This window comes from Diplodia corticola (assembly GCF_001883845.1).
Source record: "Diplodia corticola strain CBS 112549 chromosome Unknown scaffold15, whole genome shotgun sequence".
In the NCBI taxonomy this organism is placed as follows: Eukaryota; Fungi; Ascomycota; class Dothideomycetes; order Botryosphaeriales; family Botryosphaeriaceae; genus Diplodia; species Diplodia corticola.
In genome coordinates this window covers 440,276-457,272 of record NW_017971494.1, presented here as the reverse complement: position 1 = coordinate 457,272, position 16,997 = coordinate 440,276, and the positions used below count along the sequence as shown (strand labels likewise).

Sequence of the window (16,997 nt, the reverse complement as noted above, 5' to 3'; positions counted from 1 at the left end):
GATAGAGGAGATGATCTTTCGGTCCGGGTGTTTTTATAGTTTCCTTTTCTTCTCCTCTCTTTCGGAGGAAGCTCACGCGCAAACGGAGTATACAGGGAGTGGCGTGCTTCAGGAGCAAGAGCCTCGTGGTCTGAAAGAGGAGCATGGTTGTTCTCAAGCGATTGTTTTCTCTTCTCATGCCCATCTCGTAAAGGATATACTACACTCTACACGCGTGAAGCGCCAAGGTGCAATACATATGAGTAATCAGCAAGTCCTTTCCGTAACCTCGCCCAGGGTTCATGGCACAGCTGAATGGGTTTGTTCACTTTCCTCAGCGTTGTGCCGAGCAACTCGTCGTGAGGTCGCGGGTTCGAGGTTTGAGACGGGTCACGAAAACTGGCGATCCTCATAGTGTCTGTTCTCGTGCCACCGGTGTGTCGTCACGCGGTGGCTAAGTTTTTGCCGTTCTGATCGGCCAATGGATGCCTCGCCTCGTGGGCCAATTGAACATGACCTTGGAGACGCACCTATAAAACTGCCTGACGAGGAGGAGGAGGAGGATCTATACAACTTTCCCCTGGTGCATTGCGCACTGCCCCCTGTCAGGACAGTACAGACTCAATGGGAGAGAACGAGGTTGCGGGACACACAAAGGCTCACGGAGACGACGGATTCATCAGCCCGGCGGCTGACCGGAACGAAGATGGTTGGGAAACTATCGTGAGAGCCTATAGATCCCAAGGAGTTGGGATGAATATTATCACAACAACAGGGGATCCAACCACGAGAAAGGAGATAGAGGACCTATCAGATGTATTGTACATACACATATCCAACCACGGATCTAGCTGCGGGGATTTTACACGATGAAGGTGCCGGGATTTTCAGATATACTTTGTTCAGCGATGGTTGACGATCTTACCTTCTTCACAGGGATACTTATCCAGCACCAATTCAGTTAATCAAGGCTGTAACAATGTAAGGTTCCGATCTACAAGCTTGACAGAGCTGTCTGTGAAGCTCGGGAATTTTCCTAAAGTAGCGTCCATTGTAGTATGACTGGTAGAGTGTGGTGACAGCAGGCAGGAAGAGGGCAGGAATGAGAGCCATTGAACGACGGCGCTCGGTAGGTGAGTTCAAGCGGGTGGCCCAATGTCTCTAGCAGCAGGGAGTAACAGCGAGATACTGCCCTTGCTTGCTCCTCAGAAATGTACTTACTGAAGAGTTTCTTAAATAGATCCTTCATGCACGAAAGCTGGGTATCATTTGATCAATATGACTGAGCACAAGATTGTGGAAAGCGTTCATAAAAAAAATTTAAATTTTGCATATGGTACCACCAGCTGAAAAGACCGAGATCTTTCCAACCCGGCGGCCTCATGCCGCTTGTCATTACTATATACATATGGTACCACTACTGCTCAGTAGTGGCCTCATGCTCATTGTCGTAAAAAATTGTGAGCCAACCTGGCTCGGGTATCCGCGGGAAAGGGAACACACGACAACCAAATACAACGAATTATTTTCTGTCCCTCCCCCGGTCACCACCGCTTACTTTTTCTTAGATGGTGTAACCAGCGTAAGTGGGGTAGGTGGCGTAGTTCCAGGCCACGCTCTTCTGCAACAGCTGATAGTCGAGGCCGTCCCCGCCGCCGCTGACGTACAGGAACTTGGTGAAGGGGACGGCGGCGTGGTAGGTGAAGGCGGTGCCGGCGGGAATGAAGACGACATCGCCCTGGATCAGGTTGACGGCATCATAGCCATCGACTGCGACGACGAGCAGGCCCTCTTCCACCTGAAAGGCCAAGGGCTGGGTCAGGTTCTGCTGAGTGGTGTCGGTCTGGTTGGCGAGCAGCGGCGACATGGTGATGGTGCCCATGGTGAAGTTGCCGGCGCTCTGGGTGTCGGTCACGAGCGGCTGCACGACGCGATAGACGCCGTCGTCGACGTTGAGGTACTTGGGTCCGTAGCCCTTGGCGATGAAGTTGGGCGTGTGGGCGTCCTTTGCCAGGGCGTTGGCGCCGTCGTGCCACCTCGCGCCGGCACTGGTGCCAGCGCTGCCGTTGACGAAGTCGTAGCGCGGCGAGTAGTCCAGCTGGGCGAAGACGTCGAACGACTCGAGGGCGGAGATCATGCTGGCCGAGCTGCCGGCGCCGGAGGCGGAGCTGTTGACCGCGGCGGGGACAAAGGCGGCGCCGGTCGACGAGTTGTAGGGGCCGTCGCCAATGGCGATGAACAGCTGTTCGAAGCCGCCCGGCTGGATGACGCCCGTCAGCTGCGTGTCTGGGTCGGTGATCTGGAAGGTGTGAATGGTGTCATGCGGCACGGCGCCGTAGTCGCCGGCGGTGAGGATGCGCGCGTTCTCGCCCGTGGTGTTGGTCTTGGTCCACAGCTGCACGCGGCCCTTGGTGCAGTAGAAGTTCTCGTAGTGGGCCTTGTGCGTGTGCGGGAGCACGCCCAGGCTGCTCGAGGCGGGGGCGTTTGTCTGCATCAGGGTGAAGGCGCCGGCCGACGAGTTGCCCGTCACGGAGAAGCGGTAGATCTGCTGGCCCACGGCGACGGCTTGCCCTGAGTGCTTGGGAAGAACGTAGGGGCGCAGGTACTGCGGCGCCGTGTCGACAATCAGGCTGGCGCTCTCCTCAGCGGCGGAGCAGCCAGCAGCGAGGAGGGAGGCGAGAGCTCCGACGATGGCGGCGGTGGATCTCATTGTGGTGGGCTTGGAATTGGATTGACCGGAACCAGTATGTACAGATGTGGTGGTTGGAGAGAACATGGACTTGAGGGCAATGGCCGGATAATAAGCCGCAGCTAGCAGCCAAGGCGTCCTTTCCGGGCCGGGGCACGTACCTAAGCAGTTAGTTGCGAGCGGAGAGGCCGGAGCTCACAGACGGAAAAGTGCGAGCAACGATGGGGTCTTGCTCGCCAGGCACCGGGACACTCCACGCTCGGGAATTCCGATGGCTGCCAAGCTGGGTTTGTACCATGGACGGCAGTCTGCGGGGCGGGTAGCACGGCCAAAAAAAAAAAAAAAAACCAGAAGCCGGCCAATGACGACTCGGGAAGCGACGACCAAGGGGTCCGGAGGCTGATCTGCAGGCCTCCAGCCGGACAGGCTGGGTGTCGCCAGAAGCTCATTTCTCATCGTCGAGTCCGTATGCGTGCCATAGTCGCCGGTGAATGAGATGGCCACCTGATGGTTGAGAAATACCGGGGTGGCGACGCGGAGAGGCGGCGTGGCGTGGTGGGATGGATGGATAAGGTGGCCAAGCTTTCCTGCAGGCACGCCCGCCGCGGGAGCTGACGTTTTGGCCGCAGCCGCAGCGCCGGACGCCGCTGAAGCCCGAGGTCCGAAGGCGGTCTCCGGCGAGAGCACGTCCGCCCGATCTGCGTCGTCTGTTTCGAACAAACCGGCAAAAAAAGACGCGCAACTCCCCAAGTCCTGCTCGTCCCCCCCCGGAAACCCGCCTCGTGCCTGCCAATCACCCTCGCACCCATATGTCTCATCGCCGCTTGATTAGCTTTAAGCTTCAGATCTCGCACCGGCCGCGTGGCCCTGCCTTCGACATGCGCTCCGAGTCGGTCTTTCATGCGGTGTGATTGGCTGCCACGTGGGATATGCCGACGATATACCCATGCCGTGCTCTTAATGCTCTCTTGGCCGGTGGATCCTGAGGCCTTGAGCCACATGTAGCCAATCCCGTCCCTGCTGTGCAGCCTTCACGACAACCGTTCTTTTCGACCTTCTCCTCTCAATCCCCCGCCATGAGGGCTCTCACGGCCTTGGGCGTTGCCTCCGCGCTCGTTTCCCGCAGCTACGCTGCCTCCAACTCGTCCGCCAGCCCGGCCTCTATTCTGTCTTCGGGCAAAGTCCAGCTTGGCGACTTCGAAGCGGCGTATCAAAAGGCCAAGGCCTTCGCATCCGGCCTCACCAACGCCGAAAAGGTTTCCATCATCACCGGCGGCGATGTCTCCGGCTCCAACCTCACGTGGACCGCCTTGGAGAACAAGGACGGCAGCAGCGGCATCAACTACCAGTACTACGTCTCCGGTTTCAGCATGGACAACGCCCTGGCCATGACCTGGGACCGCGACTATTTCGAGAAGCAGAACAAGGCCCTCGGCCGCGAGTTCTACCTCATGGGCTACAACCTGGTCAACGGTCCCGAGTGCGGTCCTCTGGGCCGCACCCCCTGGGGTGGCCGTCAGGCTGAGGCCTACAGCCCCGATCGTGAGTGCTCGATTCTCATCAGATGCCACTCCTTTGCAACATGCTGAACCCCCCCGGCTTAGCGTACTTGTCCGGAGCCATCATGGCCAGGGCCATCCCCGGCATGAACTCTGCCGGCGTCGTTGCCGGCGGCAGGCACTTCCTCCTCAACGAGCAGGAGACCAACCGCTCGGCCAGCATCTCGTCCACCACCACGGCCGTCTACACGTCCAACGCCGACGACAAGACGATCCACGAGCTCTACCTCTGGCCCTTCCAGGAAGGCGTCAAGGCCGGCATGGCCGCCGTCATGTGCGCCATGACGCGCGTCAACGGCACCCTGGCGTGCGAGAACAGCGACCTCGTCGCCGGCCTCCTCAAGTCCGAGCTCGGCTTCCCCGGCATGGTCTTCCCGGACGTCAACTCGCAGACGACGGCGTTCGGGTCCGCCAACGCCGGGCTCGACTACGGCTCGAGCTCGTACTGGACGGCCGACGTCCTCGAGGCGGGCATCGCCAACGGCTCCTTCACCCAGGCCCGCCTCGACGACATGGCCGTCCGCAACCTCATCGGCTACTACCACGTCGGCCTCGACGACGGCAAGCAGCCCGCCGCCGCCGCCACCACCGAGTACCGCGACGTGCGCGCCGACCACGCCAAGCTCATCCGCGACGTCGGCGCCGGCTCGCTCGTGCTGCTCAAGAACGACCGGGGCGTCCTCCCCCTGGACCGCCCCCGCACCATGAGCGTCTTCGGCGCCCACGCCGGCCCCGCCATGGCCGGCCCCAACCAGGCCTTCAGCGTGCAGGGCACCGACGGCCCCGTCTACCAGGGCCACCTCGCCTCGGGCACCGGCTCCGGCCAGCTCTCCTTCTCGTACCTCATCACCCCCTTCCAGAGCCTGAGCGCCCGCGCCGCCGCCGACGGCACCATGATCCGCTGGATCATGAACGACACCTACTCCGACTCGGGCAGCGACGGCGGCATGGGTGGCGGCGGCGATGGCGGTCTCCCCTCCATGAGCGGCAACTCCAGCAGCAACGGAACGGACGGTGGTATGGGTGGCGGCGGCGGCGGTGGCGGCGGCGGCGGCGGCATATCGATCTCTGGCCAGGGCACCGCCTTGACGCCCAGCTACGAGAACTACGCCGAGGACTCGGAGGTCTGCCTCGTGTTCCTGAACTCGTACGCGGGCGAGGGCGGCGACCGCGAGGAGCTGACCAACGCGGACCAGGACGCGCTCGTCACGACCGTCGCCTCGAGCTGCAACAACACGGTCGTCGTCATCAACACGGTCGGCCCGCGCCTGGTCGACGCGTGGATCGAGCACGACAACGTCACCGCCGTCGTGTACGGCGGGCTGCTGGGCCAGGAGTCGGGCAACGCCATCGCCGACGTGCTGTACGGCGACGTCAACCCGTCGGGCAAGCTGACCAGCACCATCGCGAAGGACGCGTCCGACTACCCCGTCTCGCTCTGCTACACCGAAGTCTGCGACTTCAGCGAGGGCGTCCACATCGACTACCGCCACTTCGACCGCTTCAACGTCACCCCGCGCTACCCCTTCGGCCACGGCCTGTCCTACACCACCTTCGCCATCGGCGCCGTCTCGGCGCGGACGACGGACGACCGGGCCCTCGCGTCGACCTACCCGGCCGGCCCGCTCGCCGTCGGCGGCAAGGCCGACCTCTTCGACGAGGTCATCCGCGTCACCGCCGCCGTCGAGAACACGGGCGGCCGCGACGGCGCCGAGGTCGCCCAGCTGTACGTCGCCTACCCGGCCGCCGCGCCCGGCCAGCCGCCGCGCCAGCTGCGCGGCTTCGAGAAGGTCCGGCTCGCCAGGGGCGAGCGCAGGGACGTCTCCTTCAGCGTCCGCCGCAAGGACGTGTCGTACTGGGACACGGCCGCCCAGGAGTGGGCTGTCGCCAAGGGCACGTACACCTTCTCCGTCGGCGCCAGCTCCAGGGATCTCAGGGGCGAGGCGACCGTCACTGTTGGATGATTGCGGACGGGATCGGAATCCGTTGACGCAGCATGTATGGAGAATGAAGTTTACGTCAGGGATGCGGGCGGTTTCGTGTGTATAGCGTTCGTTTGCCATTCTCCGTGAATACAATCCCGTGAGTTTCGTGAGCGATCGTGCCCGTGTATCTCGGTGATCGTCTGCGTTTGAACTGGCCTGCATTCTGCTCTGGGCTGTGGCCGTGCTTCTTCATAGCACCAGCCAGTTAAGGCGTACCCCACATGAGTCTTCCAGATCTTCCGTGCAGACGCTAGGTGCCGTTGTCGGCTTCTGGAAGCCGACGTCGTCATCATCTCGGGAATTCCGAGCATTCTTTTCATTTAGGGCAGGATCTTGATCAGGCGGATCCTAACCTAATAGTCGCCTTACACAACGGTTTTCTCCTTTTGTTTTAGCTCTCAGGCAATAGGTGGCGGTGCCCGCGGATAGTGGGAGTGGATTATACCGAGTTCCGAAGGCCTTTCGGGCGCCTCCAAGTGCAGCCTGCTTGACATAATTTTACTCCAAACCGACGCCATTTCGGAGTTTTAGGCAGGAAAAGACACGAAGTATTCACCTGCCTGATTAATCCATGCACCTCGGTCCTTTCCGGATCCGGTCTGGCGTATCGGGTGTTTCTTGCTGGGGGGACGGGCCGGGCAGCGTTCGTGATCCGTGGGTGCGTCTTTAATATATGCAAGCCTGATTCCAATCGAAGGCTTTTTGGAAGGGGTCGATGGATTACGCATTCAATTGCAGGTCGAGTCGGGTACCCCCACAACCTTCTGTCGCCCAAATCAGCCGGGGTCGTATGAGGGGGTTGCGGACTCCCACCACCCACCAGTCGTCCCAAGGAATTCGATGGCTACATCTACATGCGCAATCGTTTGCGCGTCCGTCAGGAATCCCAATCGGCAACGGTCCCCACAAACCACCAAACCCCATTCGCCCCTTCACCACCATCACGCACCGCCGCCGCCGCCCTTCTCCGCCTCCTCCTTCAACCCCTCCGCCCACATGACCAACCCATCCCGCACCATCCACCCCGTCAACCACTTGACCACGTACGCCATCGGCCCCTCAAACGTCATGTACGTCCTGTAGATGCAACCGCCACCGCCCACACCACCATCCGCCGCCACGACCTCGTTGACGCGCTGCGTGCGCATCAGCCAGCGCGGCATCATCGCCGCGCTGGCCGCCCACCCGACCCTCCACACGCCCCGCTCTCCGCCACCGCCGCCGTCGCTCGACGGCGTCGACAGCATGTTGACCTCCTCCAGGCTGCCGCCCGGCACGGTGCGCAGCGCGCCGAGGACGCGCGCCTGCACGGTGAAGCGGAGGGTCTGGCCGAGCTTGAGTTTGCCGTCGTCGTTGTCGTTGTTGTCGTTGTCGTCGTTTGGTGTGGTGGAGGGAGCGGGTGACGACGATGACGATGGCTTGGGAACGACGACTTCGGCGTGCGGGATGAAGGTGTTCCAGCGCGGCCAGGTGGTGCGGTCGATGAGGAGGGCGAAGACGCGTTCGGGCGGGGCGGCGATGGTGGAGGAGGCGGCGGGGCTGAAGACGGAGGAGGAGGAGGAGGAGGAGGAGGATGACGCCATTGCGTGTGTGGTGGTGGGGTGCAGGACTCGCGCGCGGAGGTGTGTGAGAGTGAGCGTGGTGGGGTGTTGTTGGTTGGAGGTTTTGAAGCGGGAGAGAGCTGTTTTGCAGGCCCCCGCAAAGCTTTCCCCAGATCGCTAAGTAGCTAGCTGGGGGCTTGAACTTAGCGTCGTCGTCGTGGGCCGGGCCTCGCCGCTGCTCCTTCCATCCTTCCTTCCCGTCCCTCGCTTGCTTTTTTTTCTCTTTTTCTTTTCACATCAGTTTGTAGGCAGCATTGCTCAAATGTTCAGTTTGACTGCACCACTCAACGACGGTCAGACTTCCCGTTTGCTAAGGATACCGCCCATGGGTGCATTTGTACTCCTCTGCCGATGCGCCCTCGATGCGTCGCTGGGGATTCTGGATCGACATGCGAATTATTGCTTATCCTAGCTTAATTCTTGACGCCGTCGAATCGCATCCAGTCTCTTGAATCGTTCACAGACGACGACATTGTTGTATCCAAGGGTGTGGGATACCGCCAATAAACCTCCAGGGAATCGATGAACGTTGCATCCATTGCTCGATGAAAGCCTAGAGATCGTTGGGTACGCATCTGGCTTGCTCATAGCCAGAGAATTGGGCTTTGGCTTGCCGAAAAATTCGAAACCGGTCTGGATCTTGTGGTGCTTTGTGTTCTTTTCTTGGGCCTTATCTTTAGAAGGGGTGAGAGCCGACAAAGAGCTTATATCAAACATAATTCTGTTGGGCTAGAAAAAGGACGACGCCGCACTGCTTACCAGTGCTGGCTAATGGCCTTATATTGTTTGACATAACTGCATAGCGTTCTATAGGGTTGGTGTTGTTTAGCTTGGCATTCTTCCTACGTTGGTGGTTGGAGCAAAGATCCGGATGTGGATGCAGATCATAAAACTATACGAATATATCCAGCCATAGGACTCCACTGCATACCTAAATCGTGTTGACTCATATCTTTTATGACCCGATGTGAGACTGGCTTTCAGAGAGCGAGGATTAAGCGTGGAGAGGACTTCCATCAAATAGCAGACCATCTACACATGCAGCAAAGTCGGAGCATGCCACGACGTACACCCTTCCTGTTTCTACTCTACTCCCCGATTGAAGTGAGACACGGCATATCCGAATCCAACCCAGCAGCTCTAGACTTACTAGCTCAATCCCTCTTGTGCGTGCTTAAGCCCCTTGCAAATCCCCTTGACCGAATGTGGGGTAAATGAGGCGGTATGTGGAGACGCTTAATCGGCCTAAACAAGAGCCGCGATCAATTGCCAGGCGCTCACTGCCAGTTTGACCGAGGTTAAAACAAGGCAGCTGGAAGCTTTTTCCAACTTCAGGCCATGCTCTCTGACCATTCTCTTGTACCTTTTGGGCTCACTTTGAATGCTTGCGATTCTTGAGTTGTTGCTGAAACTGTCTTGAGTACGTATCTGGGTATAAAGCAAAACTGACGACAAGTCACCTTCTACTTCTCATCTTCCGTCCCCCCTCTCTCCTCTTGTCTATCCTCCTTCTTGATCCTTGACCTCATCACTTTCGTCCCGGAATTTGCGCCGGGGTGTCGACGAAAATCACCCACGTCATTCGTTACCCCAAACTCATCCGACCCACCTGACCCACACAACCCGCGGATAAAGTCATTGCCGCCAAGATAAAAAGACCTTGCTCTAGTTCTCAGTCTTGCCTCTTCTTCTTTTTCTTCTTTTTCTCTCTTCTTCCATGTTCTTTCTCAACCTTCACAAGGATACTTGCTCATCCCCCTCAACCTCTCACCCCACCTCACGAACCCCCACGGCACAAAACCCAACACCATGCTGACAAACCCAAGCAGACTGGTCGCCCAGCCCGTCCCCAGCGCTTCGTACATCTGCAAGATGAACAGCGGGAACACGGCACCCAGTACGTACCTTAGCAAGCTACAAGCCGCCATGGCGCTAGCGCCGTACATGGGGCCGTACGTGTTCATGAGATACAGCGTGCAAGCCATGAAGATGAGCAAGTTGCTCGTGCCGAACAGCGTCTCGGCGACGATGGGTACGATCCAGTGCACCGACGGGTGCGCCGTCCAGGCGAACATGAAGAGTGCGGCGGGCAGCACAACGGAGCCGGGGAAAGCGATCGAGAGGACGAACTCGGGCGGTGGCGAGGTGCGCCGCGCTGGCGTGGGGCCGCTGGCACCAAGGACGCCCGAGCTGGACTGGGTGCCGGCGGCGGCTTCCAGCTCTTGTTGCTGACGCTCGCGCCACCGTTGCGCCCGCGGCTTGTCGAACCATATGTTGCTGATGCAGATGATGGTGAAGCCGAGCAGGCAGCCGACGCCCAGCCCGAGGAAAGTGAGCCCTTGTGCGCCGATTGAGAAGCCATAGGTGTTGCTGAATACCCAGGGGAAGGCGGCGAAGAAGGCGTATTGCATCGCGAAGATGAAGGCAACGTAGAGGGAGAAGAGGCCGATGATGGGTTCTGTCACGAGCATATGCACAGGCCGCCCAATGGTGTTCATAAGCAGCGCTTGCATGCCTTGGGCGGCGCGCGAGGCGCGCGAAGCTGCCGTCTCGGTGCGGTGCAGCTCTGGACCGTTACTTTCAAGACGCTGCTGCCGCTTGGCGCGTCGTTGGAGTATCTGCTTGCGGTAGGTCTCGGACATGAAGAAAGCGGGCGAGAGAAAGGCGACGGTGAAGAACAGGATCACCCATTGCGTCCATCGCCAACCCTTGCCCTCGGCAACGAAGCCTCCGATCAAGGGGCTGGTCCGACGTGAGTATCATGCTGATGACGGGAGCTGATGAAGACTTACCCCAAGGTTGGACCCAAGAAAGGGGCGCAGACAATAATGGCCATTGGGATAGCGCGTTCGTGCGGAGCCCAAACGTCAGAAAGAGTTGCATTTCCAACGCTCAGTGCAGGACTACCAAAGCATCCGGCAAAGAACCGGCATACGGTCAAGCTGGCGATTGACTGGGAGAAGCCGGAACCGAGCGTGAAGAGACCGAAGATAGGGGTACACACAAAGTATACTGCCCTACGACCGAAGTTCTCGCTGCATGGCGAAGCGATCAGAGGACCGAAAGCAAGACCAAGAGTGTAGAAAGAGAAGGGAAGGATGGCGACGGTCGAAGAGACGCCGAACTCTGCTTGCACCTCGTCACGGCCTGGTGTATAGATGGAAGAGGCCAGTGTGCTATGGCGTTGTTAGCGCGTGCTGCTGGGCGAGCCGAACGAGGAATGAATTACGTCACGAATGCGATGAGAGCTGAACAAGGTCAGCGAAGGGTGCTGGGTTGGCAAGAGCCTGGAAGAACTTACTAGGGATCATGGTATGGAAGCACCTCTTCGCAAAGGGCCAGTTTTGCGGGTTCTCCGTGTCATCGGCCCATTCGACCTTGGTCTGAACGTCCTGTTGGTGTGGAAAACCATCGTCGGAGAGCGAAAGACACTTCTCTTGGTCGGGGCTGTCGGCGCGCGGGGATGAAGGCTCCGAGTATTCGACTGGTCTCATATCTGGCCGGCTGTCTTCAACCATTGTCACTCGTGGCAAGAGAACAGCAGATCAAGAGGACTGCAGGATGTCGGATGGAGTGGGTCGGGCGGAGGAAGGTATTTAGCACAACCTGGGGGCGCCGTCGCTCGGTTGCATGGCGTATCGAGGATCCACTGTATAAGCAGCGACAGTCTTGACAGGCGGCAACTTGTATCGCGCGGGTGGCTTGACTAGTCTGGTTGTAGGGCTTCGTGGAGATCCATCTTGGGCAAGCAGAAACGGCATGCCGGGCGCGGGCCGTCGAAAGTCACAGCAGCCAATGGAGAGAAGACTCGACGTCGCGTATCGGAAGCAAATGGTGGGAGTGGCCGATGGCGTCGTCGTGGCTCGACCCACCGTCACGCCAGCTGAGCTTCGGGAATGAGGAACGGGAATTGAAAAGGCAGAAGCTGAAGCCGCTTTGCGTCGTATCTACAGCGCTACACGTTCTGTGGTACGCCGGGTGGAGGCCGGCAGAGCCGCTATCGGAGCCGTCGCGGCGCTAGCCAAGGCGTAGCGCAAGGCTTGTATCAACGCGGGACTGATGACGGTAACTCTGGGCCGGAGATAGGCCAGCTGTGTGGTCGACTCGACTCTCTCTTCTTCGGGCGATGCCAAGCGGAGCGGGATACGAGTATGTAGATGTGAAATGCACCGAAACGCCGCACCATGTGCGACTGCTGACCGTCTTTTTGCTGGAAGGATCGAGGGCTGTGGGCTCGGCAGTGAGGAAAGGTAGCTGGCGACGACGTGGGCGAGGATCTGCGTCAGGGATCGATGGCACCTTCCGCCCCAGAAGTCGTGGCCGCCGGCTCGCCGCACCCTGCCCCGCCGAATGCTTCTCCTGCCGTCTTGGCCAGAGTCCCAGAGTAAACCACCGTCTATACCTTCGTGTACCTTGCAACGGAAGCTAGCGGAACGTCCCGTGCGATTACGCGACGACGAGAAGCCTCCAACATTCGATCCATCCAACGATAAACTCCATCCGCACCCCTCCATGTTCGCGATATTGGAGCTAATTACCACAAGATCATCTACGGAATCCTCGGTGTCCTCTTCCCGGACCTCGCCTTCCTGACCAAACAAGCCGCCATCCGCAGCAACGGCAGTGCCACGGCGACCGAAGCCTCCAGGGCCAGTCAAGAGCTGCTCGACTACATGGGCTCCCTCGTCGACCAGCGCTCCGCCGAGCTGAAAGAGGATCTCATCAACCACCTCATCACCACGCAGCCGCGCCGCCACAGCAACCTCAGCAAAGCCAACGTTGTGCAGATGGTCTTCTTGATGCTCGTCGCGTGCAACGCCACCATGGTCAACATGATCAACTTGGTAGCCATTCCCCTACATCATCCGTGGACGCCGCCGATGAGGGATGTTGGCGTGGTGGAGTTGCCCGTGCATATGAAGTGAGACCGTCGCTGGATTTTGGGGAGAGGTTTATTTTTTTGGGGGGGGTTTTGTTTTCTAGGGAGGGGAGAGAAGGGAAGGGGGGACGATAGATTGGGAAAGTTATTTCTGACAATGTTGGGAACGGTGCATGCAGTTCTCCCTCCTCCCTCGATCGAGACGAAAGTGGCAGCAGTTCTCTTTTGCCGTGCGAGTACTGATGGGAACTTGCCGAGGAGTTTGTATCATCGTTATGGAAGTGTTCTGTTCTCATGAGTTATGTATACTTTACGACCCACTCGCTGTAAATATATTAGTTTTCGAAAGCCGCTGCGCCAAAAAGCACATCACCCGTTGCTACACTGCTTTCTCCTACCGTACTCGGCTCGTTCGGCAGCACGAATGCACCGCTATATGGTGTCAACAAGCAGACGTGTAACCTAGTATATCTTATGTTTTTGTCAGCTTGCCACGAAATCCACCTCTTTTTCTTGCAGCAGAATTTGTGTATCAAGCAGTATATAATTCTCAATTCGTAAAGGACAGCAGTGTCCGTTTCTCACTAACATGATCTTCAACACCTTGTCATACACCAATCGCTTCTTTCGGATCAGAAGTCTTGTACGCCGGTCGCTTCCAATTAGCGTCGACCTCGGGCACGGCACTGTGTTCCTCAAGCGCCTTGTTCAAGCCCTCGCGCTGGACGCACTCCTCAAACGCAAAGCTCCTCGCACACTCCTCCAGATCCTCAAACCCCATGCCCTCAAACAACGCCGCAAACTCGTCCTGCAGACACGTCGACAGCCAAATCTGGTTGATCAGCCGCGTGATCTGGCGCTCGGTGTGCCACGGTGTGGGGTACTGCTGGGCGCTGGTGGGCGCGACGCTGTCGATCCACTCGACGAGCGGCTCGATGACTTGCTCGACCTGCTTGCTCGGGTGGCGGCCCCAGGCGTCGAGCTGCAGCTCGCGCTTGCGGCGCAGGAAGGGGGCGATGGTGCGGTTCCAGCGGCTGGCGGGGCTCGTGTGCACCATGCCCTGCACGCCGATGTCCTTGTACAGCCAGATGCTCCAGTGGATCTTGTACTTGTCGTAGATGCCGAGCTGCGTCGACAGCACCGAGTACCGCGCCGCGTTCACCGCCTCGTGGTCCGCGTCCAGCTCGGGGTTGGCGTACACAGGGCCGAACTCGCCTGCATATGATTTTTTGGCTGTTGTCAGTGATGTTGCGTGGAAAGGGAGGCGCCGTGTTCAAAATTACTCACCGTTCCAGATGGGTGTTTCGAACTTGTACATGAACTCGGCTTTGCGGAGGAACTGCCGCTCCAACTTCGCCTTCTGTTCCGCTGAGCCCGTGTACTTTTCGCCTTTGGGGAAGCCCATCATCTGCAGGGGAAGCATCAGTCGACCGACTCTTGCGCGGCGGAGTCTACATGCTTACAGTGTAGTCGTGCAGAGCGTAGACGGAGTTCGGCAACTTCTTGTCAAAATACTTCCATTCCATGGCAAACGTGTTGCCGTCCAGCCACAGGATGTGGTGGGGGTCGATCTTCCGGATGGCGGCTTCGATGCGGTCGTAGAAGGCGGGCAGCCGCCAGTGCAGGGGATCGCACGGCTCGTTGATCGGGTTGTACCCGGCAACCCAGGCGTTGCTTTTGTAGCGGCTGGCAATCTGCTCCCACAGCCAAACAGTGCGGTCTTGGTGGTCCTTGAAGTCCCAAAAGGCGCCGTAGTTGGTGGCGTTGTCCGCGTGCCAGTCGCCGTGCTGGCCACCGGGCACGGTGTGCATGTCGAGAATGGTGTAGATGTTGTGCTTGGCGCACAGGTCGACGACCCGGTCCAGATGCTTGAAGCCGGATTCCTTGAGCACGCGCGGGTTCATGTCGTCCTCGAAGTGCCGGTAGTTGAAGGGGATGCGCAGGCAGTTCAGCCCTTTGCTGGCAAAAAACTCGGCGTCCTTGTCGGTGAAGAAGTACTCGAGCCACTTGTCGAAGAAGAATTCGTACTTCTCCTTTCCGAGAACTTTGAGCATTGCCGCGCGGTGCTGATGCTCGTGGCCTGGGAAGCCGGTGATGAAGTTCTCCATGCTGTTCGGTGGGTCAGCACATTATTCGCTGGGCAAGGGAGGGAGCACTCACTTCATCCATCCTCCCAAGCCAGCTCCTCGGAGAATGACTGGCTTGCCGTCATTTCCGACGACGTTCTCGCCGTCAACTTTCAGAATGCCAGTCGCCATTGCTCGAGTCGGATAAGTTGCTCAGAAGGATGTGAGCTTGGAGCGGCAAGGAGCCGCAGGGCGTAGCCATCTTTAAACCACCGCCCCGGATCGTGTTACCCCGGCAAATCATCGCGGGGCAGCACCATCCATGAGAGTCATGGTGGAGTGCCAAGTGAGGGGTTTAGGCTAAAGTCGAGGCCACAGATGGGGGTCCGGTCAATCATCGGCTCGAGACCCTGGGTGCCGTGGCTGCAGGTACAGCACCTTCCACAGACCTTTGGCATTTGACAATCTCTGGTACTTAGGGTCGATGGCACCTTTGTGCACTGGTAAAAACTTCTAGAGTCTCACTGGCTTTGAGATATTTTAGAGCTACACAAGCTTCAGGTGCCGGTATCTGTCTATTCTCATGAGTCTCGTCGATCCTATTCTACAGGCTGACTTCCGAATAAGCAGTATTTACGTAAAGATGATGGCCTGAAAGTTAGATACAAGGAAGGTACCGACCGTCTCTCAAGGTTCCATATCAAAAAGCAGGAACTCGGCCCTCTTGTCCCCCACACTCTCCACCACGACCTCTCCCGGGCCCTTCAGCCCCTCAACATAAGCACCGTCTCCCTCCCTCAACACCTTATCCCCCACCCTGATGGCGGCACCGCCCTCCTTCGGCTGCTCTCTCCCAGCCATGACCACGTGCAAGTAGACCTTCCGCTCCCCATCAGCAACAAGCCGATGCCTCACCTTCACGCCCGGCTCCAACAACGACGCGCTCATACTCAAATCCGCATGCAGCGGGATCGGCTCGCTCTCACCATCCCCCCCACCATGCCTCCCCACGCTCTCCATAACCCGACACAACCTGTTCACCTTCAGCTCGTCGGGGAAGGTGCGGGTAGTGTACGCGGGCGTCAAGCCGCGCACGGCGGGACGGGCCCAGATCTGCAAAAAGTGCACCTCGGCGTCGGTGTTGCGGTTGAACTCGGAGTGGCGGATGCCGGTGCCGGCGCTGGTGAACTGCACGTCGCCGCGGCGCAGGCGCTCGAGGTTGCCCATCGAGTCCTTGTGCTCGAGCTCGCCGCCGACGACGTAGCTCCAGATGAGGAACTCGGCGTGCGAGTGCGCGCCGAAGCCCGTGCCCGGCGCGACGCGGTCCTCGTTGATGACGCGCAGCGGGCCGAAGGCCTCGTGGTCGGCCGACCAGTACGACGCGAAGGAGAAGGTGTGGTACGTGTACAGCCAGCCGTGGTCGGCGTGGCCGCGCTCGTTCCAAGGGCGGCGGGTGAGCTTCATGGTGGAAGGAGGGGCGGCGGGGCCAAAGGCTTTGGTGTTGCCGCTCGGCGCTGTTGTGGTGGTGGTGGTGGCCATTGTGCGGAGAGCCGAGATTCTGGGATGCAGTCTGCTCGGGACAAAACTGCGGAGGGGCGTGAAGAGCGCCAGGGCGATGGCGATGAGCGCTGCTAGTGTTGCGAGAAGGATTTTGCTGGATGGGATGTTTGAGGTCTGCTTGTCGGCGGCGTTGAAAGAAACGACTTTGGACATGGAAAACACGGACAGCGAGCGCAGAGGCTAGCATTTGTAGATTGTTCAATCAGGGAACGCGAAAATCCGAGCGCCCACCAGTGGTGTTTGTAGTCATTTTGTCAGGCGTTGTCATGGCTGTACCTTCTCCCAGCGACGCCGCGGTGTGTGATTGTTAAGCCATGCGTAAGCCGCAAAGCCATTAGCCAGCTATCTCAGCTACTCGGTCCAGCGCCGCGCTATACCGAATGCGACACGAACATTGTTATTGCCTCAACGCCGGCGGGCCAACTAACGCCGTCGGGATCAAGCAACGCGCGATTGACAGGTCCAAGCGGCTTCGTTTGATGAGAATCCAGGGCTTGCCATGCATGACCACGTCTCTGGATGCTGGTGATTCGTCTCGATTCCCATGTGTGAAACCAGGCTGAGTAATCGTTGCGCCCACATTACACCAATGAGCGGCCGTCTGGGTTTAGAGGCAGTCGGAGCCAGCACCTTGTCCAAGACCCAATCGCGCCAACGCGATCGTCTACACCGCCACGTC

General features: G+C 58.8%; 7 protein-coding genes across 7 annotated transcripts; 2 read left to right on the top strand and 5 right to left on the bottom strand.

Annotated features, from left to right (window-relative positions):
• Nucleotides 1-1,543: 1,543 nt before the first annotated feature.
• Nucleotides 1,544-2,689, bottom strand: BKCO1_15000139 (quercetin-dioxygenase; the record flags this gene model as incomplete). Its single annotated transcript, XM_020271238.1, has 1 exon — nt 1,544-2,689. The coding sequence occupies one exon, from the start codon at nt 2,687-2,689 to the stop codon at nt 1,544-1,546; it is 1,146 nt and encodes a 381-aa protein (XP_020132085.1).
• A 1,055-nt stretch (nt 2,690-3,744) lies between these two features.
• BKCO1_15000138 (beta-glucosidase d protein) lies at nt 3,745-6,191 on the top strand (the record flags this gene model as incomplete). The annotated part of the gene is made up of 2 exons (XM_020271237.1): nt 3,745-4,210; nt 4,273-6,191. The coding sequence occupies 2 exons, from the start codon at nt 3,745-3,747 to the stop codon at nt 6,189-6,191; spliced, it is 2,385 nt and encodes a 794-aa protein (XP_020132084.1).
• Nucleotides 6,192-7,153: 962 nt separating this feature from the next.
• BKCO1_15000137 (polyketide cyclase dehydrase) lies at nt 7,154-7,795 on the bottom strand (the record flags this gene model as incomplete). Its single annotated transcript, XM_020271236.1, has 1 exon — nt 7,154-7,795. One exon carries the CDS (start codon nt 7,793-7,795, stop codon nt 7,154-7,156), a length of 642 nt encoding a protein of 213 aa, XP_020132081.1.
• Nucleotides 7,796-9,540: 1,745 nt separating this feature from the next.
• On the bottom strand, nt 9,541-11,331 carry BKCO1_15000136 (benomyl methotrexate resistance protein; the record flags this gene model as incomplete). Its single annotated transcript, XM_020271235.1, has 4 exons — nt 9,541-10,555; nt 10,606-10,989; nt 11,043-11,061; nt 11,115-11,331. The coding sequence occupies 4 exons, from the start codon at nt 11,329-11,331 to the stop codon at nt 9,541-9,543; spliced, it is 1,635 nt and encodes a 544-aa protein (XP_020132080.1).
• Nucleotides 11,332-12,105: 774 nt separating this feature from the next.
• On the top strand, nt 12,106-12,738 carry BKCO1_15000135 (cytochrome p450 55a1; the record flags this gene model as incomplete). Its single annotated transcript, XM_020271234.1, has 2 exons — nt 12,106-12,189; nt 12,358-12,738. 2 exons carry the CDS (start codon nt 12,106-12,108, stop codon nt 12,736-12,738), a joined length of 465 nt encoding a protein of 154 aa, XP_020132083.1.
• A 561-nt stretch (nt 12,739-13,299) lies between these two features.
• BKCO1_15000134 (murein transglycosylase) lies at nt 13,300-14,950 on the bottom strand (the record flags this gene model as incomplete). Its single annotated transcript, XM_020271233.1, has 4 exons — nt 13,300-13,907; nt 13,980-14,100; nt 14,156-14,801; nt 14,853-14,950. 4 exons carry the CDS (start codon nt 14,948-14,950, stop codon nt 13,300-13,302), a joined length of 1,473 nt encoding a protein of 490 aa, XP_020132082.1.
• Nucleotides 14,951-15,445: 495 nt separating this feature from the next.
• On the bottom strand, nt 15,446-16,471 carry BKCO1_15000133 (quercetin-dioxygenase; the record flags this gene model as incomplete). The annotated part of the gene is made up of 1 exon (XM_020271232.1): nt 15,446-16,471. One exon carries the CDS (start codon nt 16,469-16,471, stop codon nt 15,446-15,448), a length of 1,026 nt encoding a protein of 341 aa, XP_020132077.1.
• Between the last annotated feature and the right edge of the window lie 526 nt (nt 16,472-16,997).